At 36.5% G+C, this 24,760-nt stretch overlaps 5 protein-coding genes and 1 non-coding gene across 6 annotated transcripts; 2 read left to right on the forward strand and 4 right to left on the reverse strand.

The window, feature by feature from the left end:
- Positions 1–657: 657 nt before the first annotated feature.
- Positions 658–2,097, forward strand: LOC121267050 (1-aminocyclopropane-1-carboxylate oxidase-like). The gene is made up of 3 exons (XM_041170931.1): positions 658–661; positions 1,350–1,575; positions 1,668–2,097. The coding sequence occupies exons 1-3, from the start codon at positions 658–660 to the stop codon at positions 2,095–2,097; spliced, it is 660 nt and encodes a 219-aa protein (XP_041026865.1).
- A 1,993-nt stretch (positions 2,098–4,090) lies between these two features.
- LOC121268235 (protein CLMP1-like) lies at positions 4,091–7,309 on the reverse strand. Its single transcript, XM_041172407.1, has one exon. It carries the CDS (start codon positions 6,779–6,781, stop codon positions 4,466–4,468), a length of 2,316 nt encoding a protein of 771 aa, XP_041028341.1. The 5' UTR covers positions 6,782–7,309; the 3' UTR covers positions 4,091–4,465.
- Positions 7,310–7,597: 288 nt separating this feature from the next.
- On the forward strand, positions 7,598–7,729 carry LOC121268692. Its single transcript, XR_005941208.1, has one exon. It is a non-coding gene; the product is annotated as a small nucleolar RNA snoR111 (small nucleolar RNA).
- Positions 7,730–9,637: 1,908 nt separating this feature from the next.
- LOC121268284 (probable tyrosine-protein phosphatase DSP4) lies at positions 9,638–11,476 on the reverse strand. The gene is made up of 5 exons (XM_041172477.1): positions 10,985–11,476; positions 10,771–10,864; positions 10,193–10,250; positions 10,055–10,098; positions 9,638–9,965 (listed from the first exon to the last, which is right to left on the reverse strand). Exons 1-5 carry the CDS (start codon positions 11,224–11,226, stop codon positions 9,819–9,821), a joined length of 585 nt encoding a protein of 194 aa, XP_041028411.1. The 5' UTR covers positions 11,227–11,476; the 3' UTR covers positions 9,638–9,818.
- An 858-nt stretch (positions 11,477–12,334) lies between these two features.
- LOC121268289 (non-specific lipid-transfer protein A-like) lies at positions 12,335–13,278 on the reverse strand. The gene is made up of 2 exons (XM_041172483.1): positions 12,881–13,278; positions 12,335–12,590 (listed from the first exon to the last, which is right to left on the reverse strand). Exons 1-2 carry the CDS (start codon positions 13,234–13,236, stop codon positions 12,581–12,583), a joined length of 366 nt encoding a protein of 121 aa, XP_041028417.1. The 5' UTR covers positions 13,237–13,278; the 3' UTR covers positions 12,335–12,580.
- An 8,105-nt stretch (positions 13,279–21,383) lies between these two features.
- LOC121267051 (non-specific lipid-transfer protein A-like) lies at positions 21,384–21,743 on the reverse strand. The gene has a single exon (XM_041170932.1). The coding sequence runs from the start codon at positions 21,741–21,743 to the stop codon at positions 21,384–21,386; it is 360 nt and encodes a 119-aa protein (XP_041026866.1).
- Positions 21,744–24,760: the final 3,017 nt, after the last annotated feature.

Genomic DNA, 24,760 nt, shown 5'->3' on the forward strand with positions numbered 1-24,760 from the left:
GAAAGGGAAGAGAGAAAACACGCGGGGAGGAAATAAAGTGAGAGGGGGAAATGAAAAAAAAAATCGTTTGAGATTAAACGTGAATAAAAAATAGATTTATTTGATGTATAATAACTTTTTAAATTTAAAGAAACTCATCCCTTCAAAGCTTTTAATTTATTCCTTTAGCTAATCTAACGGAACTGTATTTTGATGAAATTCATTAAATTTTATATTTGATTAGGCTTTTGACGAAGCGAACGCCATATCCGTTGCTATGCTATATTTCTTATCTTTTGGTGCATGAAAATAATATGGGCATGTGCTTCTAGCTTGAAATATCAAACAATTCTATAAACCTCTGGTCGGATACCCTTGCCTTGGCGGCAGCAAACCTCTGGTACTCGTCGAAGACAGAAGAAAAGCACCATCTTCGCAATCTCCTTAAGCATCCAACCAGACAACCCGTGCTGTGCTGCACAGATTGTTTGTCAGATTTCTGAACTTCCCCATAGAAAACAGAGAAAACAGAGGAAAATAAAAACAAAAATCTATAGGGAATGGTCACTGTACCTTTCCTCGTTTCCAATGAATTAGAAGTGGGTGGTTCCTCGTATCTGGCAAAAACAAATCAAAATCAGTAGGATCGCTCGCAAAAAGAGCAAGTTATTCCAGAATATGGGTAAAGCATTTAGTTGTTTGTGATACCGAGGACTACTTGCCGTAGGGAAAGCTTCTTTTGCTACTCCTTAATTCAAATTTGACTTCTCAGCAATTTGATCAATAAAAGAAAAGCACACGTCTTCCAATTTCTTTATCCTTTTGGTCTGATCGATGCTGATGATGCAATAGGGACACTGCATGAAGTTTTGCATTTGTTTTTTAGGTTCAGTGTTTTGGAAGTTCTGCTAATTAATTGCTATTTATGGAATAAAGGGTGAGGAATTGCTTTCTAGATTCTGAAATTTATCCCCTCTTTGATCTGTGTACTTCATTCGGGGGAAAAAGTTGTGGTTCAGTACTTCACCGTTCATGAGTAACGTCTAACTGCAAATTGCTCCTAGAAACATCGATCTCAAAAGCTGTAATTCTTGTGCCTTTGAGACTGAATATTATAGCTGTGGCTTTAAGTTTTAGTTGGCCGGAATGCTAGAGTTCATGATAGTTTTGTTTGTAGTCTTGTCGATTACAAATTATGCTGCCAACTTAACTTGTACAGAAGATACTGCTTTGTATAAGGAGAATATATATACATGCATCGACGTGACTTTCCATTAGAGAGTACCTTTTATGGCGTACATTCACACGCGCGCGTGCGCACACACACACACGCACGCACATATTTTTACACACTTCAGCTTATTGATCAGTCTCCCATAACGTACATGCACATCTTTTGATGGACATTGTGGAGAAGCTGACAAAAGATCATTACAGAAAGTGTATGGAGAAGAGGTTCAAGGAAATGGTGGAAAGTCGGGGTCTGGACGCTGCTCAGTCCGAAATCAATGATATGGACTGGGAAAGCACCTTCTTCTTGCGCCACCTTCCTGTCTCGAACATATCAGAAATCCCAGATCTTGATGAAAATTACAGGTTAAAACCACAGCTTATTTTTTCTCAGAGTAGCTACCACTTTTGTGCTACTTGGTAATAATTTCAACTGCTTTTTCTGTGACCAAGTTCAGGAAAGCAATGAAGGAATTTGTAGTGGATTTAGAGAAATTAGCCGAGCAACTCTTGGACTTGCTGAGTGAGAATCTTGGGCTGGAGAAAGGATACCTGAAGAATGCCTTCTATGGATCAAAAGGCCCAACTTTTGGCACAAATATCAGCAATTACCCTCCTTGTCCCAAACCAGAGCTAATCAAGGGCCTCCGGGCACACACAGATGCCGGTGGCATCATCCTTCTCTTCCAAGATGACAAGGTCAGTGGGCTGCAGCTTCTCAAGGATGGCAAATGGGTGGATGTGCCCCCAATGCGCCACTCCATTGTGATCAACATTGGTGACCAGCTTGAGGTATATATACAACGATATATACATACTAGTTTTCAAGTTTCAAGGACCATTTTCATCTTCATCCACAATAACTTTCGAAAGAAACGTGTAAATTAAATATTACAGACCAGAAGCTACTAGTGAGACCATCTATAAAAGGGTAAAACTGCTGCCAAGCTTAAAGCTGTGCCTGGATGGCATAAGATGCAACTACGTTAACTGATTCTATTTTTCTTGCATGAAGATGGAAATATTGAGTTCAAAGAATCTCTGCTCTAGAAAAACAGATGAAAAAAGTTGAGACATTTTTTAAACCTCTTTTTATCTTTGATATCCCCTTAAATGTGTTTTTCTTGTTAAGATCTTGGAGGAATGCTGTTTTTATCTTAAATTTTATCATTCTAATTGCTTTGACTGATGTGTCACGTTTAAAGTAGCTTTTCGTTCAAATTTAACACATAAAGCCACTAAAAATGTATTACGTCAGCGAGTTTGACTAAAGATGATAAAACCAGGATGAAGAATAATTTGACTAAAACACATGCAAGGCCAAACTCCGGAAAGATGCAGCATCTAAAGCAATGTTACTGCATCATTGGAGGCACAAAAATTGGTTACAATTTTGAGCTCAGCTCTCAAGCCCAGCTTTATTGCTTTGATGAGCTGAGCCCTCAGCTCGAATACAGCTCTAAATTTACAGTCCATTCTTAACTAATGTGTTGCAAATAAGCATCCTAAGTATCGGAGAGGGCGGTAATAAAAAACTAAAAACAAAAACAAAACAAAATTGAGTGGTGCTACTCTGCCGCCTGAGTAGCACCGCTCATTTTGACCGCTAGTTCAAAATTTCACCTATGCTTTGATAAAAAGGTACCTGGAAACTAGATAGTCTAAAGAATGCAGGGACTTCGGGACAGTAGGGACGACAACAGCCACGAGCAAGAAAAAAAAATTTGAAGTGGGAATTGGAAAGTAAGGCATGTTGAACAGAGGAAAACCAGAGACTCCAACACCGTGCCAGAACCATATGATTGGAAAATACTTGAAACTAGTGAGAACTAAAAACAGCTTTAAAAGGATGCTACTTCTTTCTTCCATCTCAAACAATTCGGAGGCAGGGAAACAAATTCCTAGAGCAAAGTAGAATCATGTTATTGAGGCTCTATCTATACTATTTCCTAAAAAGAAATTATCATCTTAGCCAACTAAAAGATGGCATACTGAACATGAATTCCTCATCATGTTTCAAAGAACAGGCCCCAAGCCATTAACTGGTGGGCAGAAAAAAGTATTCCAAATGAATATGACAAGACTGATCAAATAAGTGTAGATAACTGTAAAAAGGAATACATGCAGATTGACAAGTTGCGTTTACACCGTCTCCAGAATTACTCACCATAAAAATAAAAAAAATAAAAAAAATAAAAAAAAAAAAGGGAATACACGTAGATTGCAAGGTAATAGTGAAAATATCATTAACATTGGCAATTTTAAGAACAAGGCTAGCCTATATCTTATCATTCCCAACCACACGTAATAATGTATCATACTTCAATTGGCTTATTATATCAACTACTTAAAATACATTCTCTTGAAATGTGCTACATTACCAACTGCTACTGGGGATGTCAATGATTAGGATGAAAATGAGCATTAAGTTCAATCAGTTACGCCTGTATATTTTAGACATTTCGACCTGAACAACATCACACTGTAATACGCAAATTTATGTAACCAATAAAAAACCATCATTCAGTCATAGGAATAATAACAAGTCATTTTCATAGATTATGTCCTATCAAAATATTGTATTCCATGCCATCATCAATAAGTGCAACGCAGCATAAGATCATGGATCAACGCCCTTGGTGAAATTAAAAATTTATACACTAATATGTAAATGTGACTAATGAAACCGCACCAATACTCATCCTAGTGCTATAGCCTAAACCTCACCATTGAAACTAGTTGATGAAAACAAGTTACGAACGAGCAATGCAGCTAACTATACAAGCCTAAACGATTAACTAATTTATTATTGGAACTCTTCAGTATTCAAACAACGTTAAGAATATTGCACCTTGAAATTTACAATGGAGAACTCAAGACAAATCTTTTGAAAACTGCACCAATGAAACTAGCCGATGAAAACAAGTTCGAATGTGCATCGCAACTTATTATACAAGCCTGAACAATAAACTAGTTGCTTATTGGAACTCTCGGTACCCAAACAATGCTAAGAAAATTGCAACTTGGAAATTACAATGAAGAACTCAAGACACAAATCTTTTGAATAAATACTATCTGTTGCCACCGCATTTTTCATCACCAAAAGAAAATTTTCCAGAATTCCACCATTTTGATGAGAAAAAATTTCCTTTCTCCAGTTCATGCTCATGATTGAATTGAGAAAATTAGAAGGTAGGCTCTGATGCAGATAGATAACATCACTCCACAATTATCAAAAAACAAAAACAACTCCATATCACTTGGTCGATACTTCATCAGCTACATCATTCTCAGCTTCACCAGCCACATCAGGATCCGACTTTGGTACCCTTTTAACATCTCCTTCCACTGCATCTCCATTAGAGCAGTGGTTCTTCAGAACCATTGAAATGTCAGTCTCAGACGCTCCAGCAAGCTTAAAGCGCTCAACAGCAGCATCCAGGTTTTTCTCCCAACCAACCAGTCCCAATTTGCATTCAACTTGGGATCGCTCAAAAAGCATGTTACCCCAGAAGAGATGTATCTGTGATCTCATCACAGCTGCTTGTTCTGCTGCTTCATCTGCTGAAATTTCGCTCTGACTGCCAAGGCTAGAGGGCTCACCTTCATTATTACCAGTTTGTTTCTTTCTTCTTTTCAATAACTCTTCCTTCTTAATCACACTTGGATCTTTTAACTCATTTGCCCTCTGCTCCTCCAGCTTCTCCCACATCTCAGTCGCAGCCTTCATCTTTTCCTCTGCGCTCTCATAAAGTTTTAGAGTTTCAGTGGAGTCCCAGCTTGAGAGATCTATCTTCTTAGCAAGTGCAAATGACCAATGAAGTTTGGCCATTTCAAATTGCTGCTGCCCCAGAGCAAGCAAACCCTCATAAAAGTCTGGTTTGATCACAAGTGCCTCCTCATACTTCTCTCTGGCCAGAGAATATCTTTCCCTAACCCAGTCATAAGAGGCTTGAAGCTGTGCAGCCACCACCTCCTTTCCAGCAGATTCATCCAAGGGAATGCGTTTCCTTGCTGCACACATATGGACATTTCCCCAGTTGAAGAATGCCAAAGCAGCCACCTCTTGAAACTTAGCACCAGCCTTGTCAAAGAGACCTTGGGCTTCTTCAGTTGTCACTGTCTCCTCAAGTGCCTCGGAACAAAGCTCCATCCCAAGCTCATGCAAGTCTATATGAGCATCTGGGTCAATACCAACATGAGTGCGAAAAAGCTGAGCAAATTCAAACAGCCAATCATCCATCTCCACTTCCTTGCACGCAGGATCTTCTGCTCCAGGTTTCTCCTTCTGAGATTCTTTCTCTGTCTTATCAATTCCTACACCGGCAGGTTCCAAGACAGATTCACCAAGTGACGAATTGGAGCCAATTTCATCTCCCTTGTTTCCCTCACTCTCCATATCCTTCTCTTCTTCTTCCAATATAGGAGGCTCTTGCTCAGGGCTCACCTCCACAATATGCAGTCTCAGTACCCCAATTGCGTCTGTCTTATCTGTTTCCAGATCCTTTAGTATGAGGCTATCCACATAAGACTCCGCCAATCTGAGTTCCCCTGAACAGGTTATGGTCACCAAATCACCATCATTGTCCTTGTATTTGATCAAAACTGACTTTGATGATGAAAACCTTTTGCTCACGATGTCTCTTAACACTTTGAAACTGCATTTTATTGGCATCTGGGCAAGCCTTATGTCATGATCATAAACAAGCTTCAATGGCCTCCACTGGATTGCAGCCTCTGGAGCCTGCCCATGCAATGAGACTAATGCGGTAGATGGATGTTCCTTCTGATTATCCTTGCTTGGATTAGCAGGTTTTGAAGTACCACTCGAAGGCTTCAAAACAAGTTTTGGCAATTGTGCTTTAGACTCAGGACCGTTTTCAGAGGGTAGAACCGCTTGGGGCTTCTCTGGCTTATTATTAGGTGATAATACTAATCCCCCTGCTGCAGTATTTGCCTTCTTTGGTACTGAGCGGGCAGGTAAACAAGGTCCTAATCCAGCAATTGGTGCACCACGAACTGCAGAAGCACCAAGGGCAGCAGGGGATGGGCGGCTCTGGAGGTCCTGCTGGGCCTCCGGGCGAGGACCCAATGCCGTCCTCAACCGCCAGGAAATTTCCAATGCGTCCCCATGATTGGGGTCAGCCCCTAACAACACCTGAACATCCTGCATCGCCATTTCATACTTCCCTATTGCCTCGAACGCCCGAGCCCTCCGAAGGAGAGCCCGGAAAAACCGGGGCTGGACCTGAAGAGCCATAGTACACTCAGCAATCACAGTTTCATAGTCTATGGGCTTCATTTGCATCAAACAAGCCGCTCTATTGCTATGAAACACAGCTCGGTCTGGGTGGGTTTTTGGAGTAACTCTGAGAGCATTATCATACTGCTCAAGAGCGCCAGCATAGTCCTTATTTTGAAACCTCTTGTTCCCTTCTTCTTTGAGCTCATGGGCTCTTGTTAAAAATACCGAAGAGTCCAAATCAACAACACCATTAGCTTTTGGAGTAGAATTATCACCTGTTACTTGGTTTGCACCACCCTTCTTCTTCCTACCCCCTGACTTACCCATATAAAATTATAAATCTCTCTCTCTCTCTCTCTCTCTCTCTCTCTCTCTCTCTCTCTCGTAAGTATTGCTATCAACGAGATATAAAGCAGCAAGCTTGCAGTAGTCGCAAAAAGACTTTATGTTAATGAATAAAGAGAGAGAGAGGGCACTTACAAATACAACGGTGAAGCACAAAATTTGAAGCTCTCTGTGAAGATTTTATTAGTGCGTGGAGTCCCAAAGAGCCCCAGAAGATGGGTTGGGAGAAGATGGACTTACCGGGTATTTGAAGAAATGTTTAGGAGCTCAATGTGCGAGACAAAGATGGGAATGGAAGACGGAGGTTTTGAAAAGTAACTCGGGATGAAACCCTAGATGGTAAGATCAGAATCTTATTGGATTTTGATGGTCGGAGACTCGGAGCTGGAGAGTGGAGCCTACATCTTGATAGTCATCCTGAACCGTTAGATTTGCAGAGCATGGTCTCCTCATAGTCATCCTTATATTCGATTTTTTCCCATTCTGCAGGGGCACCGGATCGTCCAAGGGAATCACGGCGCTTATAAATTGACGCGTGGCAGTAAAGGGTATTATAGTATTTTAGGTACTGAATGAATGGTGGCTAGGGTTTGGTATTGAGATCTGGAAGCAGAGGAAAGGGTCGGCCTCTCCATATATATATAAGGCCTCATTAGCAAAAAGTTATGCTCTTCTGTTCTTCTCTACAACCGATTGAAATGTAAGGGGATTTACGGATCTCTTAACCTTATCTGATAATTTCTCATATTTGGGATTTTCTTTCGTTTTTCTTTTCAAATTAAAGCCTCTGTTCGGTTTAATAGAAAAGGGGAGACATCTCTGTGTCTCTTGCGTTCAGAAGGACATTGAGGTATAGTAAAATCAATGATCGAGATATCGTTTCGGTCGTCATCTTTTTTTATTGGCGATTCGATTGTTACTCGTCCACATTTGTTACTTTCATTGTTCCGTTTTATCCTTGTCTTTTAAAGAAATATGAATCTGAAACTTTGAAGAATGACTGAAAGAGAGTTCAAATGTTCAGAAGAAAACATTTTTTTCTCTTCGCTCTGCGCCATCGGACAGCATGTATCGTGGCGGATGTATGCATTTCAAATGCGGTCTTTTTTCCTTCTGTTGGTAGATTATACATTCCTCAATGAGCGTTTTCAACAAAAACAAGATTTTCTTTGCTTCTGATATTTTGGTGCAATTTCAACTTCACGATCGTATGGTTTGAGCCGAGCTGAGCGTTTGATATTTGGGTTTGAAAACAATGGAAAGAAAAAAATTGAGATACTTTTTTCAATTTGGCTGGGGTCATGGAAATTAGTTAGAGGAGACCCATATCATGTTCATTTCATCCAAAAGTGTTCATACAGAGAAAAATGGATATGATTTTGAATGAAATAAGGAAATTAATAAGAGCATTGGCTTCTCGAAGTAAACTTCAAAATTTGATGAAAAGTATATATTTTTCATTATTTCAAAATGTCTATCCTTAATTCTAGGGGTGAGCACCGACTGACCTGATTAGTGTTTAGGACCGACCCGACCTGACCCATCAAACAGAACAAAATAAGCAACCCGACCCAACCCGAGTTTGATGAGTAATAAGATACAAACGAGATTGATGTCGGATCGAGTTTGCAAGGGGGTATAGGGACACAAACGTAGAGAAAAAGCGAGAGTGAGAGGAACTAACAGAGGAAGTCGACGACATCGCTACGTTCGACAAGAAGGGATGGGTCACCATGGTTGGGTTGTAGCTCACCATAACCTCAATCGTAACAGAGTGGGAGAGCTCGCCATGGTTGGAGTTGCTTTCAACGACATCGCTGCGTGGATCCTGTTGGCTCTAGCCATGGCACTCGCGGGTGACGGTGACAGTGGTGGCCACAAGAGCTCCCTGATATCAATTTCAGTTCTCCTCTCAGGTGCTGAGTTCTTCACTTTCATGTTGGTTTTTATCGGACCCATGATGAAATGAGCATTTTTTACAGAGCATCCGATATGGGTTTTATTGGACCGAGCTCCTCACAGTTGATGCAAGCAAGCCTTGCTTTTCTTCTTCAATTTAATCGTTGGTTCGTTCGTGTATTTTATAAGGTTGGGTTTTTTTCGGTGATGAAATGCTCTATTTTGTTCTTCCAAGTTGGCATAAAACTGAGGATTTTCTTTGTGGTTGAACAATGAATCAACAATCCGTATAACATGCTCCAACTCGTGTTTTAAATCGACTGCAAGTGGATATGACGACAGAGAGAAATGGGAAGGAATGACAACTAGGATTTGAGATCAATTGTGAAAACGTGTAATCGGTTTCAGCGGGTTCAACTCGCAAGCTATTTCAAACCGCATTTTCGAATCTGGTCAGATCGAGTCTTACGGACGGACCGGGTTGTGTACTTTTTTACACAGCCCTACTTAATTCTACATTAAATTAATAGATTTATAAAAATAATAATTTTTTCATTTTTCATTTTCATATTTTATAGTTACATTATCAAAGTCTAACAATTAATAACTAAAGATTAATCAGAAGATAGTATCGGCAACTGATTTGCGAATTTTTTAGCTAATAATATTATATTAATTATTATAACAAATAAAAATTACTATAGCTATAACCTTATACTATTAACCCTATACGAATTTAATTAGGTTATTATTTAAAAAATAAACTATTCTATTACTGTACAATGTAGCTATAACTTTTGATGAAGATGTACTTAAAATCATTGTAGCTTGAAGTTCAAACCTTTGCATTTTAATGGAGTCAATGTAGATTATTTTATATATATTTCTTTAAATTTTGAAGATGCATTAACTTTTAACGAAGTCAATGCTAATCCTTCATAAAAACAACAAAATGAAATTGATTATTTTATGTGATCCACTACTTCAACTTTGTATTGTGCTATCTCAATCAGTGGGCACTCTTCAAGCTTTACTTCTTTTGTGGGTAAGGAATGCCATATCCGTTGCTATGCTATATTTCTTAGCTTTTCGAGCATGAAAATGATATGGGCATGTGCTTCTAGCTTGAAATATCAAACAATTCTATAAACCTCAGGTCGGACACTCTTGCCTTGGCGGCAGCAAACCTCTGGTACTCGTCGAAGACAGAAGAAAGGCACCATCTTTGCAATCTCCTTAAGCATCCAACCAGACAACCCGTGCGGTGCTGCACAGATTGTTTGTCAGATTTCTGAACTTCCCCATAGAAAACAGAGGAAAATAAAAACAAAAATATATAGGGAATGGTCACTGTACCTTTCCTCGTTTGCAATGAATTAGAAGTGGGTGGTTCCTCGTATCTGGCAAAAAACAAATTAAAATCAGTTGGAGATCGCAAAAAGAGCAAGTTATTCCAGAATATGGGCAAAGCGTTTAGTTGTTTGCATGTATTACCAAGGACTACTTTCAGTGCTCCGCGAACTGTTTCCTCAGGAATGTTTACAAAAGGTTCCTGCCCACGAGATAATCAAAAGAATAAATAGAGATAGAAATCACTATTGAGAGTATCTATTTTACACATAAGATGTGACATCATCTAAACCACACATCTCCTTAAGTGAGTGTTGGAAACAATCAAGTAAAAGCAGCTATACAGTGAGTGCAAAGTATACCCTGCTACAATGACTTCTCTCTAACATTACTCCTAAGGTGTAATAACACATCCAAAGAAAATTTGCATGAGTATATGGTCACTACTATAAACACCATGGTTGCAGTGAGATGATCTATATTGATAACAAGATTATAGAACAAATAATCGATACTTGGTTTGTCAATAAAAGTCAAATATTGTTTTGATTATACAGTCTCTTTTTAAAAACTTCAATCATGAGATCCTATTCGAGAAACAAACAAATCAAATCAATTTGAAAGAATGAATCTGTTCAACTTCTTTCGGACTCAACAAACAGAGCAAAGAGTCAAAGACGACTCCTACAGTTAATCAAACAGAATCACATCCAAAACCCAACCTTACAGCTTTCGATCCCGAACTGAAAAAGCTTAATCCCATTAGCCTTCAAAAACTCATTGTTCGCCTCCGGATAAGTTTCCGGGCATAAACATCTGCCACAAACAATGAAATCACCACAGCTCTATTAAAGTCGAATTAAATCTTAATGTTCGCATTTGCAACCCAAATAAAGACCCAGAAAAAATGTTGTTCTAGAAGAATTATAAACTCACATGATGGAACGGAGCCCAAGGGATTTCAAGAAGCCGGAGTTAGCGGAATCTGGGAAACCAGACCTGAATACGCCATTATCAACCATCGCGAAGTTCAGGGGCGGAACCAGCAACTCATCCCCGTCCCTTTCGGAGTTATATCTGGTGCCCGAAGCCGTCGAAACTGGAAAATAGTTCCCAACAGTTGGAGACGGCGGGGCTTCGGTCACGGCACACATATCTCCCCCGCAGTTCTCAACCATGGATTTCGCGCCAAAATTTTGAAAAGGAAAGAGAAAGAAAAGAAGAAAAGGGGAACGGAATCCACAGGAATCGGAGGAGTTTCAAAGATAAAGAGACAAGAGAATCAAAAAGCTTTTGGATCTGGCAGTGGAAAGAGGGAAGACAAAGTTTACTTATCCTTGTATTTTTCTTTGCTTCTGTTTTTGTTTTTTAATTTCTAAAAAGCTTTGCTTTTGCACGATGGAGACGCGGTCGTGGGTTGCTGAAGACGTAGGGGAAGTCACGCACGTATCTTCCCCAGCTCAGCCTTTCCTCCCACCCCCCCTACTCTTGAATGTGTGGCCAATAGGATCTCAAAGATAAAAATAAAGAATTATTTTAAATGGGATGAGATGGATTAATAATCAGTCTGAATATTTATAAGGATATATTTAAATAGTGAGATAATTTTAGATATTTTATAAATAATAATAAATTATAATAAAAAATAAGAAAAAAATAATAAATAGTAATAGAATATGTTTTGAATATTCTACTACTTAGATTAGTCATAAGTAAATATTATTTGGATTGAGAGAATCTTTCTGTTATTTTATCTAATTATTATAATTTTTTTAAATTTTTATATAAAATATAATAAAAAATTTAATTTTTTAAAATAAAAATAATATTTTATATAATTATTAATTTTTATTTATTATTGTGTGGATCCAATTCTATCTAAATTAAAGAAAAAAAAATCACACACATTTATGGCTATGTTTACGTCACCGTCCTATTTGTCGGCTCTGAGAAGGATGTTAAGGAACTGACTGTGGCCTGCAAAAACAGGTGGCGACTAGGGATTGGGTTGGGTTGGATTGGGAGGGTCATCTTATGTCTTCTAGTTCTCTTGGCTGTCTAAAAATGTGTACTTCTGGTTCAGATCCAAAATGGTACGAAAGTTCTGCACACAATTCATGATTAGAACAAGGCATTGATTTTGGCAGTAGTTTTTTTCTCTCTTCAAACTTATGATCAACGATCCAAAGGCTCAGACTGTTTCTGCTCAAGTATATTTCGATCTTTTGGTATGAGTGCTAGCTGCTGGGGAATCAGATACACGATGAAGAAGGATATGGAGGTATCTGAACTAAAGCCTCCCATAAATTGAATTTCCATATATTTTTGAAGCATATCAAGGGGGTTTGATAAATTATTGACAGTACTACTGTCTATTATTCTTCATAAACATGCCCATAGCATTACCATTATTCTTCAAGCGAAAAAGAACATGAGATCCTTTCATTCATGTAGTTTCTTCTCACATGCATACATATATATCATTCTTCCTAGTTGATCTCCCGGCCCCATGTAACTTATTCTTGCAATCCATCACTGAATTCTGCATATCACAGAAGGAAAACGCATTAGCATAGAGATAATTCAACAAATCATGATCTAGTGCTTTACGTTCTCCACACGGTTTTAAAGAAATGAGATCATCGTACTCTGTTTATATAGAAGAAGTACTAGGATATGGCTTTGCGTGCATGAAAGGAAAGGAATTAACATCGAAAGATGGCTTATCTTATGAATGATTTGTAGTGGTCAATTAGAAACATTATAACCATGCTTTTGGGGACAGATTGATGGAGAGAGAGAGAGAGAGAGAGAGAGAGAGAGAGAGATTACTTGCTGCAATTCACATTGGCGTCGTTAATGGGCAGGGTAACATGTATATTGCAGAACTGGGGAAGCTCTTTAACCCTCTCAGGCAAAGCACCAATCTGTGATGCAGCATTTTGAAAACATTGACAGAGGTCTCTACGAGTTGTGGTGGTGTTTGCCTGTTCGAACACATGTTGAACACCCATGCAGCAAACAACGTTCGGTGCCGATGAGCCAAAACCCACTAAAAATGGTGTGCAGGGAATCAATGATCTCAAGGCCTCAGTGCATGAGATTTCGGCATCTGAAAGGCTTGCACCCAATGCCATTATCACCATCCCAAAAGCGAATACAGACCAACCCATCCTTTTCTTCCCCATTGATCTCTTTTCGACTTCGGACTTCTTGCACAGCTCAGACGAGTGTACGTTCCTGCTCTATTTATAGGGATGAGCCATGAATAAATGCCCTTGTGCCCATCATTAAAGTCTAGAGTTTAAGACACTTCTTCTCATAAAGAATGAATTAATTGCTCCCTTCCTCTTCTTCTAAGGTCAACGTCATTAAAACAGCAGGCGCTTACCATTTCCAAGAGATCAAAACTTAACAATGTCTTAATACTGCTTTAATTGTCAAGTAAGGATTTATTATTATGGGATCATGACGTGTGACGTTGGGTACTTCAACTTCATTTAAACTATCTTATCTTCATTTAAAGTAAAAAAGCAGAACAATGCAGAAACACGTATGGAAAGTAGACACATGATTTGGTGCAGATACATATAGAGACTGATATGGCGAAGAGTAGACACGCTCGTGAGAGATTTGAAACTAGATCAATTCCTTTTCACTCATCTTCAAGATTGACGCGCACATAATAATTAATTACAACAAAATAAGGTCATCACCTGCCAACAACGGCTGCACGGCAGCAAGTTAGCACAACGTCTACTCGTTGTGCATGCCTACAGGGCATGTACGTTATGGCATACGAGGGGCAAACCAAAAATCACCATCTCCAAGAGGCAATACAGAAATACCCATCATTTGCTTCTCCCTCTTTTTTTTATGAACTACGCATTTTTCCCCTTTGGCTAGAGGAATGAACTTGCTTTAGAGTGTACAAACAACCGCTAATATTTAAAGGGGTGTCAGGAATTAATGCCCTTATGGCAACCATTGAGACGAATAAAAACACTTCCTATTTAGAAGCTAGAAAAATAAGGCTTAGTTGTTGCCTTCCTATTTAATTATGAAACTGTCGGTGTTATTCAATTTCAACATCAACTTGAACATTAATGGCATGTTCAAGCTTTTGCTTTAAAACTAGTTGAGTTCTTTAAAACAGCATGTAAAATCTGTTCTGTCTTTAATGCCACATTAATTAATTATATATGTTTTTTGGATTAATTTGTGTGTATCTCAGTGTCATGTCATGTGTAGGATAGAAATTTATTGGAGATTATTTCCAACTGTTTATCGTAGAGACCTAATTAACCTCTACTGAATAAAAAATAAATAAATAAAGCAAAAATAAAAATTATACTTTACCACCCAATTATATATGTGCTTCATTTTGGTAGGTTAAGTTCACGTTTGTTTTCACAACTATTCTCATTCCATCTCATCTCATCATTATAATTTTTTTAAATTCTTATATAAAATAAAATAAACAATTCAACTTTTCAAATCCTAAAATAAAAATAATATTAAAAAAATATATTCTAACAATATTTTATTCAACTTTCAACTTTTATCTCAACTCATCTCATCTGTAAAAACAAGCGAAGCCTAAGAACCTCTATGTGTCAATTTCTATTATAGTTGTAGATGCAAGAGTTTGACTTGGATTAGGTAACTAAGTTTATAAGTTTAAATAGGACTAAGTGACTAAGATGATAAACTTTATATTGTTTTTGGTTTTGTAATTTAGATGAATGTAAAATATTTTGACTTTATCTATAACTATTTTGAGTTTATCTAAAAGCTATTAGGAAGTGTTCTAGATAAGTCAAGAGTGTGAAAATCAAGTTCCAAGGGTTTTGCAATTATCTAGAGAAGAATTTGAATGGAAAACTGTTACTGCTAAGAATATTAAGTGTCAGGTATCAGCATCCCGTCAGAAAAGTCCCTTAAGAGACGCTATGTCAACAAAATCTTACTGCAATTCAAAGTGCTTTTAGATTATTTATCTAAGGGATCATATTGGTTAAAATCTGTAAAGATTTAGATCTGGATATTTTTAGAGCATTTTCCAATACTTATTTTAGTGAGAAAATTTCTTGGAGAATTTTTATATTGTTTCTTTCAAAGAGTGCAATCATTGATCTAAGGTTGAGATTGAGTGATCGTGATTAGGCCATTGGAGTTCCAAGAGAAAAGCAAATGTTTGAAGATCATCAGAGGTTCTGCCTGCTACTGCAATAGAGGCAAACAGGTCGTTTGTCATGTCATATAAGAGAGTCAATTGACAAAAGTTTTGTAATTAAAACATGATTGTAACTGATTTTCAATTAATAAAATTAATTTTTCTAGGTTTGGTTATCCCGTAGTGTTTTATCTTTAAAGGATTTCCCTTCATTACCAATTTTAGTGTTATACAATTTATTTTACTTTATATCATTGCTTAATTATTAAATAATTGCATGGTTGCTGACTAACCAATTTATCTAGTGAATTGGTAGGACGTTGTGTTACGATACATAGACATTTGGTTAATTTCAATTGGCATCAGAGTGTGGTTTACTCACTCGAGTGTGATTCGTATCCCTGTAGTTCATGTCATCGTCGTTATATGTACTACTACACTTTGATGGAGAAAACTATGCTTATTGAAAAATTTGTATAAGGGCTTTACTCAAGTCTTTAGATAAACTGTGCGATATGCAGTTGAACAAGGATGATCTAAGCCTAAGACAAATCTTGATGCTTAGACTAAAGATAAGATCAGCAACTGCAACTGATTACGGAAGGTGTGTTTCAGCATGACTATTTTTGGTTTGAGTATTTAAGTCCCAATGGGACTCTTAGCCTTCGGCTCAAGTGTGTGGCTTGTTAAGCCATTAAGTGACTTAAGGATTTTTGATAGACACCCAACCCCCACCCCTAATACTTTTTTCTATCTCACTCACGACTTTTCACTTCATTGTTCTTTACTTTTTGTGCCCTAGCCTGAAATTACCCAAGTACCCCTGATTATTCAAGTAAATGCTAAACAACAGCTATTAGCATGGGTTAGTAACCAATATAAAATATTAAGAGCATTAACACAATATTTTGGTTACGAAGGGAAACTCTTTGAAAAATTCTTTAAAAGTAAAACCATACGGGGCAATCAAACCCAGGAAAACCAATTTTATCGATTGATAGTATTTAAAAATAAAACATTTACAAAACTTTTGTAACTAGACATGTTTATCCAAAACACATGACCCGCTTGTCTTCTACTGCAGTAGGTAGTCAGAACCTCTGACACTCTCCAATCTTTGTCTTTCCTACTGAAACCTCCAGTGGTTGAACTCAAACACGATAACTCCCCCTCGGAGTATGCTCTCACTCAATTCCACGAATTGAGCTTTTTTGAAAAATCATTCTATCAAGAATTTTCTCTTTCACGATCTCTTGAAGTTTTACCTAGATCTTCAAGCTCTCAACACTTGTGAATATGTGATGTTCAAGTCCCACAAAAACCCTCAGCCGACTTCTATACAAATACGCAATCATGTGATTTATTTGGAGAATGACTCTACTGTCAGTTTTATCCAGAATCTCAGTCAAATACATTGCTCACTATCTACGAACATCTCGGACTAGATTACTTCTTCTGAATTGCCTCGATTTCAAATAAAGCTTGCATCTTTATCTCTTCAACTAACTCTAAAACTCGAAACATGCCTATGACTCTTGTAGACTCTTATCTTATAATATTAACAAGATTTGATAAGAGTTACAATTCAAACATTCATCCTTATCAGATAAATACTTATCTTTATTGGATGCACTCCTAAAGTCCTATCAAAATTACATTCATCCATAATTTGAATTGAGTACAGACTCATCTAATTCTAGCCAAATATAAATTACATTTATATAGCCAACTACTACTCTTTGAGAATCACGAGCCCTAGGATTCATTCGGTCTTTGCAATCAAGTTTATCTTATCTCTACATGGGTGTGCAATACGGTAAGTACAATCTCTTTTTCTTTCTAAGTTCTAGGGATCAGCATACACCAGTTTGGAGATTTTTTTTATTTGCCTTGATTTAAGACTTGAGACTTGGGATGTTTTGATGGTTGAGGTGTGCAGAAGTGGATTATGTGAAGTGAGTCTGTTTTTGTTCATGTATTGAGGAAGGATTTTCTGTGGTTAATGCTTTATACACTTGTTTTCATGATATGCCCACCAAGTGTTTGATTTTTAGTCTCAACCAAATTTTCTCCATTTTTTGTAAATTGTTTTAAATGCATTCACATTCATACATCAGTTCTATCTGAATGCATGGTTGAGTTGAGATCAGAAGGTGTTTTGGCCATGTCAAATCAAAGAGTATCATATTGTTTTTTACACGACACACATAGGTTTGGATCTCATTCATTTTGATTATGACAGTGTTGCTAACCCCTTCACAGATGATATTCACAAATGACAGGTTGGTGCAACTATCATTGGAATTGCAGCAGGTGCTAGAGAATATCATGGACTCCAACATGAAAACATATTGACCCTTGTCAGTTTAGTGACGAAAAGGGTGAGTGGAGATAGGAGCAAATATATGGAGCTAAATAGATTTAGGGGAGTTAAATGATTAATTTTTATTTCTGTTTAAGATAGTTTAATATTGAGGGAGAGAACTAAATTCTGGTTTACAAAAATTACTTTAGAAACTTTTACTTGATGCATGGTTTATTTCATTTAAGTTTATTTTTGGTTGATTTCATTTAAATTTATTTTTCCTAGACATAATTTTGATGTTGGACTAGAACATGCTTAGACTTTGAATTAGATTTTAAATCTTATGAATTTTTGTAGTACTAATCTTAGTCATTATTCTATTTCAATATTTTTTTATTATTGATTATTTGCTTAGAATTTCTACTCGGTTTCTTGGTATGTTGTTTGTGCTTTTGACATGTTTATATTACATTTATCAAGTTGGTTTTGTCACTAATCTATTAAAGGGTGAGATTGTAGATGCAAGAGTTTAGCTAGGATTAGGTGACTAAATTGATAAGTTTGGATAGGACCAGGTGACTAAGATGACAGACTTCATCTTATTTTTAGTTTTATAATTTGGATGAATGTAAAATATTTTGACTTTATCTATAACTATTTTGAGTTTATTTAGAAGTTATTAGGAAATGTTTTAGATAAATCAAGAGTGTAAAAATCAAGTTCCAAGGGTTCTGTAATTATCCAGGTAAGAGTTTGAATGAGAAACTGTTACTACTGAGAATATTAAGTGTCAGGTGTCAACATCCCGCCACAAGAGTAGGGACGTAACAGAGTTGTTCTGTCAGCAGAATCCTACTGCAATTCAAAGTTCTTTCATATTGTTCATTTAAGAGATCCTATTGGTTAGGATATGTAGAGATTTAGTTCTGAATATTTTTTAGAGCACTTTTTAGTGTATATTTTGATGAGAAAATTTTTTGGAGAATTTTCTAATCGTTTCTCTCAAAGAGTGTGATCGTTGATCCAAAATTGAGATTGAGTGATCACGATTCAACCACTAGAGCTCCAAGAGAAAAGTCAATGTTTGAAGATAGTCAGAAGTTCTATCTTCTACTACAGTAGAGGCAAACAAGTCGTTTGTTGTGTCAAGTAAAAGAGTCAATTGACAAAAGTTTTGTAATTGAAACTTGCTTATAACTGATTTTCAAATAATAAAATCGATTTTTTTGGGTTTAGCTACCCCGTAGGATTTTACCTTTAAAAGGTTTCCCTTCGTTACCAATCTTAGTATTTATTTACTTTATGTTATTGCTTAATTATTAAATAAATGCATGGTTGTTGACTAACCAATTTGTCTAATGATTCGGTAGGCCTTTGTGTTATAATACATGGACATTTGGATCATTTTAGTAGTTATGCTCATATATTTAGATCAGCAGCGTACATGAAGGTCATGGATATTGATGTCGTGTTTCACAACCCAAGCAACTTAGCGGTTGATCCTTTCCGCGCTGATGCTTTCATGTGTAAAGAGGAAATGAAGGCTCGGGGTGGTGGGAGATAACTCCGATAGCTAAGTCAGTTTGGGTTCTGAGTTTTTGATCTGTGTGAGTTTTCAATCAATGTATGTGTGTGTAGAGCTTTTTGCCTCCGAGGGGCAGATATTTATACCTGGTAGGAGCGATCCCTTGTCAGGCTGATCGTGGTGGTGCCGCTTTGTACCTAGATCGTGTCTTCTGCCAACTTCCTGCCATGCAACTGGCAATCCATGCCTAATCGTGACGACCGCTAACAACCCTGGATCCTTGTCGTTAGGGGTGTAAATTCAAACCGAAAAACCAGAAAACCGGTCCGGACCGGACCGATTTTACCAGTTTTGAATCGGTTCGGTCCTGGACTAGTTCTTAGAATGTGAAAATCGACTGGTTCTGATCCGGTTCCAGTTTTAGGATTTTTCGGACCGGCCCGAACAGGACCGGACCAGTTGATAAAAAATATATATAAAAAATAATATTTGTATTATTGTATATATAAGTTTTATACAAAATATTATATATATATATTAATATATATATAAGTTTTATATATTATGTATAATTATAAATTTTTATGTGAAATTTTTATATATAATATATATAATTATATATATTCATATATGAAATAATTTCTTATTATAATTTATAAATTATTACATAAAATGTTAATACTAAATCACTAAAAGTTTATAAATAATACTAATAGTCTAATATAGACTAATGACTATAGTTATACTTATAATTAATACCACAAGCTTTTACTAAAAGTTTATAACTAATAGTCTAATACTAATATTAAATGTATAGTTTATAACTAATACTAATATATAACTTATAACTATACCAATAGTCTAATATGAATACTATTACATAGTCTAATATATTAATAAAAGTATAAAACATATTTTTTTAAATCAGTTTCTTTTTTTTTTTAAACAAATTTTTAATGACAAATTGTGAAACTAATATTTTAAAAAAACCGAAAAACCGGACTGGAAACCGGTAAAACCGGAAGTACCAGTTTAAGAGGGTAACCAGTGCGTAATCAGTTTTGAAAAATACAAAACCAATACATACCGGTTCGGTCCTAGATTTTGTACAAAACCGGACCGGACTGGTTATACCCCTACTTGTCGTGGTGTGTCCGCCTCCATCCTTCATTAAATGCGGTGTGGCATCAGTCAGGCGCGCCTACCTTCACGGTCTGTTCAACCGTTGGTGCTCAAGAACTTGGGTTGTCCCTGACCCTGTGCGTGCAAATTATCGGCCAGTAGACGTGCCAGGCTTTTTGGCTTAACCCCATGCCTTGCGCATGCTACCTTATTGCTTCCTTGTGGGCTTCTTGGACCGACCTCACCCTTCGTGGCCTAGCCATCCTATTTTCTCGTATCGATTTTGTCTTATTGGGCTGTCCTTAGGCCCATCCGTATCGTATGGGATGGGCCAGTGTTGTCGGGCCCATCATTGGGAACAACTCCCCTCGCATGGACATTTAGTTGGAAAAAGTCCCAAATTTCGCTGCAGAAAATCGACGGGAAAATTAGGAGCTTTTCCATAGTAGCTAGAAATAGCAGAACATAAGTACGTTAATGGTTGGTAGATCAAACAAATTTAATCATTTATTTATGGTCTAACGCTTCGCATGGATTGAGACTCGATCGTGCAGCTTATATATGAATCTGAATTAAAGCCTCCAATAAATTGAATTTCCATTTTTGTTTGCGTCTAAAACATATCAGGGGCCGGGTTTGATAAATTATTAACAATGCCTATTATTCTCTATAAATATGACATAGCATTACTTTTCAAGCGAAAAAAGAACATGAGATCCTTACATTCATATAATTTCTCCTCACATGCATATACATATACATATATATATATATATATATATATATATATATTCATGATGAGAATATAGAAGAAAGGAAACAAGCTCTAAACAGAAGATTTCCTCGGAGACTGTTTGCATGGCTATTGCCATTCCTCCTAGCTATTTTTGCACTTCATCACTGAATTCTGCATATCACAGAAGGAAAACGCATTAATAGCATAGAGAATAGAGAATTCAACAAATCTAGTAATGTACGGGGGTTTTAAAGAAATGAGATCATCCTCTGTTTATATAGCAGTCTCGAACTTCATCATACTTGGTTGTGCACGCGTCGTATAGGCCATTTATAAAAAAGTGAATCGTCCAATGACAATAATTTATTTACTCAAACCGCTATAAATACTCAAATTAGATTGAATTAGTAGAAACATTATAACCATGCTTTTGGGGACAGATGATTTGTGAGAGAGAGAGAGAGAGAGAGATTACTTGCTGCAATTCACATTAATGGCGTCTATGGGCAGGGTAACATGTATATTGCAGAATTGGGAAAGCTCTTTTACCCTCTCAGGCAAAGCACCAATCTGTGATGCAGCATTTTGAAAACATTGACAGAGGTCTCTACGAGTTGTGGTGGTGTTTGCCTGTTCGAACACATATTGAACACCCATGCAGCAAACAACGTTTGGTGTCGATGAGCCAAAACCCACCAAAAACGGTGTGCAGGGAATCAAAGATCCCAGGGCCTCAGTGCATGAGATTTCGGCAGCTGAAAGGCTTGCACCCAATGCCATAATCACCATCCCAAAAGAGAATACAGACCAACCCATCCTTTTCTTCTCCATTGATCTCTTTTCGACTTAAATTCGGACTTGATCTTGCACGTAGAGGTCAAAGTGTTCCTGCTCTATTGCTTAGGCTGCTGATATATATGAACTTGCTTTGGAGTAGTAGTGTAGGTGCAAGCTGTATTTATAGAAGCTTGCCATGGATACCCTTAATAAATGACTATCATTTAAGTGGATCGAGTTCATGAACTTCATGCTAAAGGAACAGAGTTAATGTAGTAGCTTCTTCCTCCGAATAAAATTACAAAATCATTCAGATTCTACCTTCCATTTATAACAAAGGTTGAATCATAGGCAGTCATTTTTATTCATATTCAATACCAAATTAATTATATATTGCTTAGCCTACAGATCATATGAACTTGCTTTGGAGTAGTAATGTAGGTGCAAGCTGTATTTATAGAAGCATGCCACGGATACCTTTAATGACTATCATTTAAGTGGAGTTCGTGAACTTTATGATAAAGGAAGAGATCAGTTAATGTACGTATTAGCTTCGTTGTCAGAATAAAATTACAAAAACTATATTTTTCTCCCATCTGGATTACTTTACAAAAACAGAGTATCATCATCATTATCAGCTAGAACATCATAACCTCATCTTTTAAACATACTTATAATACCTCACAATTCCCTCTAAGGCTGTGTGCACCTACTGATTATCTTCATCATATGACGGGTAACGCCGCATGTGGGTTCGTCTAAAGGGTACTCAAGCTTCACATAAACGTTATTCACTTAAAATAGTCTCAAGCCTCCGGCAGCGAGAAGGCACAGCCGCACAAACTTCCAAAAGTTAGCAAAAATTGCACTCTTAACCCTTTTACACTTGAAGATTTACATATTAACCTCTAAACTTTTAATAATTGCAATTTAGCTCCAAATTTCACAAAACCATAAATCACATGTATTTTCTGTTCTAAATCCATTTATGACCTTAGAATATAATTTATCACACAAGAACCATGAAAAACTCACTAAATCCAAAATTAGCAGCACGAACATTTAACTAGTAGCTAGCTAGAAACATTTCATCAGCTTATGCACAAGCTTAGAAGTAATCATCCGAATTATTCACTTGATTTTCTTCCAAACCAGGGTTTGAAGACTTAAACACACACTAGATTCACGCCTCTTACTTCCAGAATTAGAGTACAATAATATCTTACACAAGCTTTGTCACAAAACATTAAGCTTCGTTTGGAAACACAACTCATCTCAACTCATCATTACAACTTTTTCAAATCTCAACACAAAATATAATAAACAATTCAACTTTTTCAAATCCTAAAATAATAATAATAATAATAATAAAAAATAATATTCTAATAATATTTTATCAATTCAACTCACTTCAACATCCAAACGCACCCTAAAACTGAACCCTATTGATACTGTATATATCCTTGCTCTTTTGTGCATTTGATGATTATAACAACAAATTAATTAACCCATTACTTTAAACATATTCATGGCCAAAAATCATCTCCTTGAAGGATTAATTAGATCAAATATTGTTCATTTAAAACCGAAATATCCTTTGAAAACTAACTTCCTACACACATGACTATCAAACTCATGATCAAACATATAATTAATCAACCACTTTAATTTGAGCATATAACCAAAATCCTCTTGTAAATTGTTATTTTTTTCTTGAATGTCCCAGTCATGAAATTCATCATCAATAAGCCTCCTCTGAATCTAATTAAGTATAACGTTCTAGTCATAAAAACTCCAAACTTCAAAGATCAAAACAACCCAAACAGCCTTTGAATTCATAGTACTACGCGTACCGAAACTTTAAATCCAACATATATTCCGGCAAGTTTATCATTTATATCTAATTATGTGACTTGATTTTGGGTTGTATCATGTATGTGCATGTGAGAGATCAACTGAATGTGTTTGCGTGAAGATCAAGAGGGGGAGCAGAAGAAATAAGACCTATATATATATATATATATATATATGTGTGTGTGTGTGTGTGTGTGTGTGTGTGTGTGTGTGTGTTTCGGTTTCAAATCAGAAAAAAGGAGAGAAAGTGGATGCTACCATGAAAACGTGGAAAAAGATCAATTTTTTCTTGTATGTGGGATCTACCTTTTTTTTTACGTACGATGAATTTGTGTGAGACTTGCATACCTAAAGGTTGTTTGTAAGATTCGCTCGTTTAGAAAATATATCTGCTCAAGTATTTGCAAAGACTCAACTTTTGACCTAAAATTACCTTTTTTTTTTTTTTTTGAAAAATGAAGAATTTTTTAAAAAAAAATTATCCAAAATTATTTTTAAAGCAATAAAATAACTTTTCCTAAAATTCATGATCATGATTTTCTCAATCCTTCAATCTCACTTTTTTTTCTCTTCTTTTTTGAAAAAACCGAGCTAGTTAATTTTAATCATTCAATACAATTAGTTATTTTTAAAAAAAGTGAGTAAATATGAGATCTAGATAGAAAAAATTAATTTTTTAATAATAAAACTCTTTTTTTTTAAAACGACTACACAACACTTACGCATTTTACGATTGTAAATAACATTACTTTTTTTTTATTTAATATATATAGTTATATTTGTTGCATTTTGAACAATTTCCAACTTTCATTAATTAATGGTTGTGACGTCCTTTACGCGACTTCCGTGGTCTCAATTTTGGGAGTTTAATATAGGGTTCCTAGTCCTACCCCACCCCATACCCTTTTGTGCAAGTTAACCCAAAAATGATGCGATTGTTAATCGAGTCGATTTGATCAGTTTGTGGGAAATTGATCCAAATTCGTTTTAAGCTCCCAACCTAATTTTGGCTCGTCTTCGTATAATAAAATTTGTCAGCCCTACATTTTTCTTTCTTAACAAAAGTAGGACAAATGACAGATCAGTACTTAATAAGTTTTTCTTTTTCTTTTCAGTTTTCACCACTTCTTTCTATCGGGAATAAGAGCTTTTACGCAGTTTACGGTAAAATCATGCATACTGGATATGATATCTAGCAACATCAGACGGCGACAGTA

This window comes from Juglans microcarpa x Juglans regia, chromosome 5S (assembly GCF_004785595.1).
Source record: "Juglans microcarpa x Juglans regia isolate MS1-56 chromosome 5S, Jm3101_v1.0, whole genome shotgun sequence".
In the NCBI taxonomy this organism is placed as follows: Eukaryota; Viridiplantae; Streptophyta; class Magnoliopsida; order Fagales; family Juglandaceae; genus Juglans; species Juglans microcarpa x Juglans regia.

What these genes read in the sequence shown, in the direction of transcription:
- LOC121267050 (XM_041170931.1), top strand. An exon ending in GATCTTGATGAAAATTACAG is followed by an intron (nt 1,576 to 1,667) that starts GTTAAAACCACA and finishes GACCAAGTTCAG; the next exon opens with GAAAGCAATGAAGGAATTTG.
- LOC121268235 (XM_041172407.1), bottom strand. Translation starts at nt 6,781, where the DNA reads ATGGGTAAGTCAGGGGGTAGGAAGAAGAAGGGTGGTGCAAACCAAGTA.
- LOC121268284 (XM_041172477.1), bottom strand. Translation starts at nt 11,226, where the DNA reads ATGGTTGAGAACTGCGGGGGAGATATGTGTGCCGTGACCGAAGCCCCG. An exon ending in CTTGGGCTCCGTTCCATCAT is followed by an intron (nt 10,865 to 10,984) that starts GTGAGTTTATAA and finishes TGTTTGTGGCAG; the next exon opens with ATGTTTATGCCCGGAAACTT. An exon ending in AGCACTGAAAGTAGTCCTTG is followed by an intron (nt 10,099 to 10,192) that starts GTAATACATGCA and finishes GTTTTTTGCCAG; the next exon opens with ATACGAGGAACCACCCACTT.
- LOC121268289 (XM_041172483.1), bottom strand. Translation starts at nt 13,236, where the DNA reads ATGGGGAAGAAAAGGATGGGTTGGTCTGTATTCGCTTTTGGGATGGTG.
- LOC121267051 (XM_041170932.1), bottom strand. Translation starts at nt 21,743, where the DNA reads ATGGAGAAGAAAAGGATGGGTTGGTCTGTATTCTCTTTTGGGATGGTG.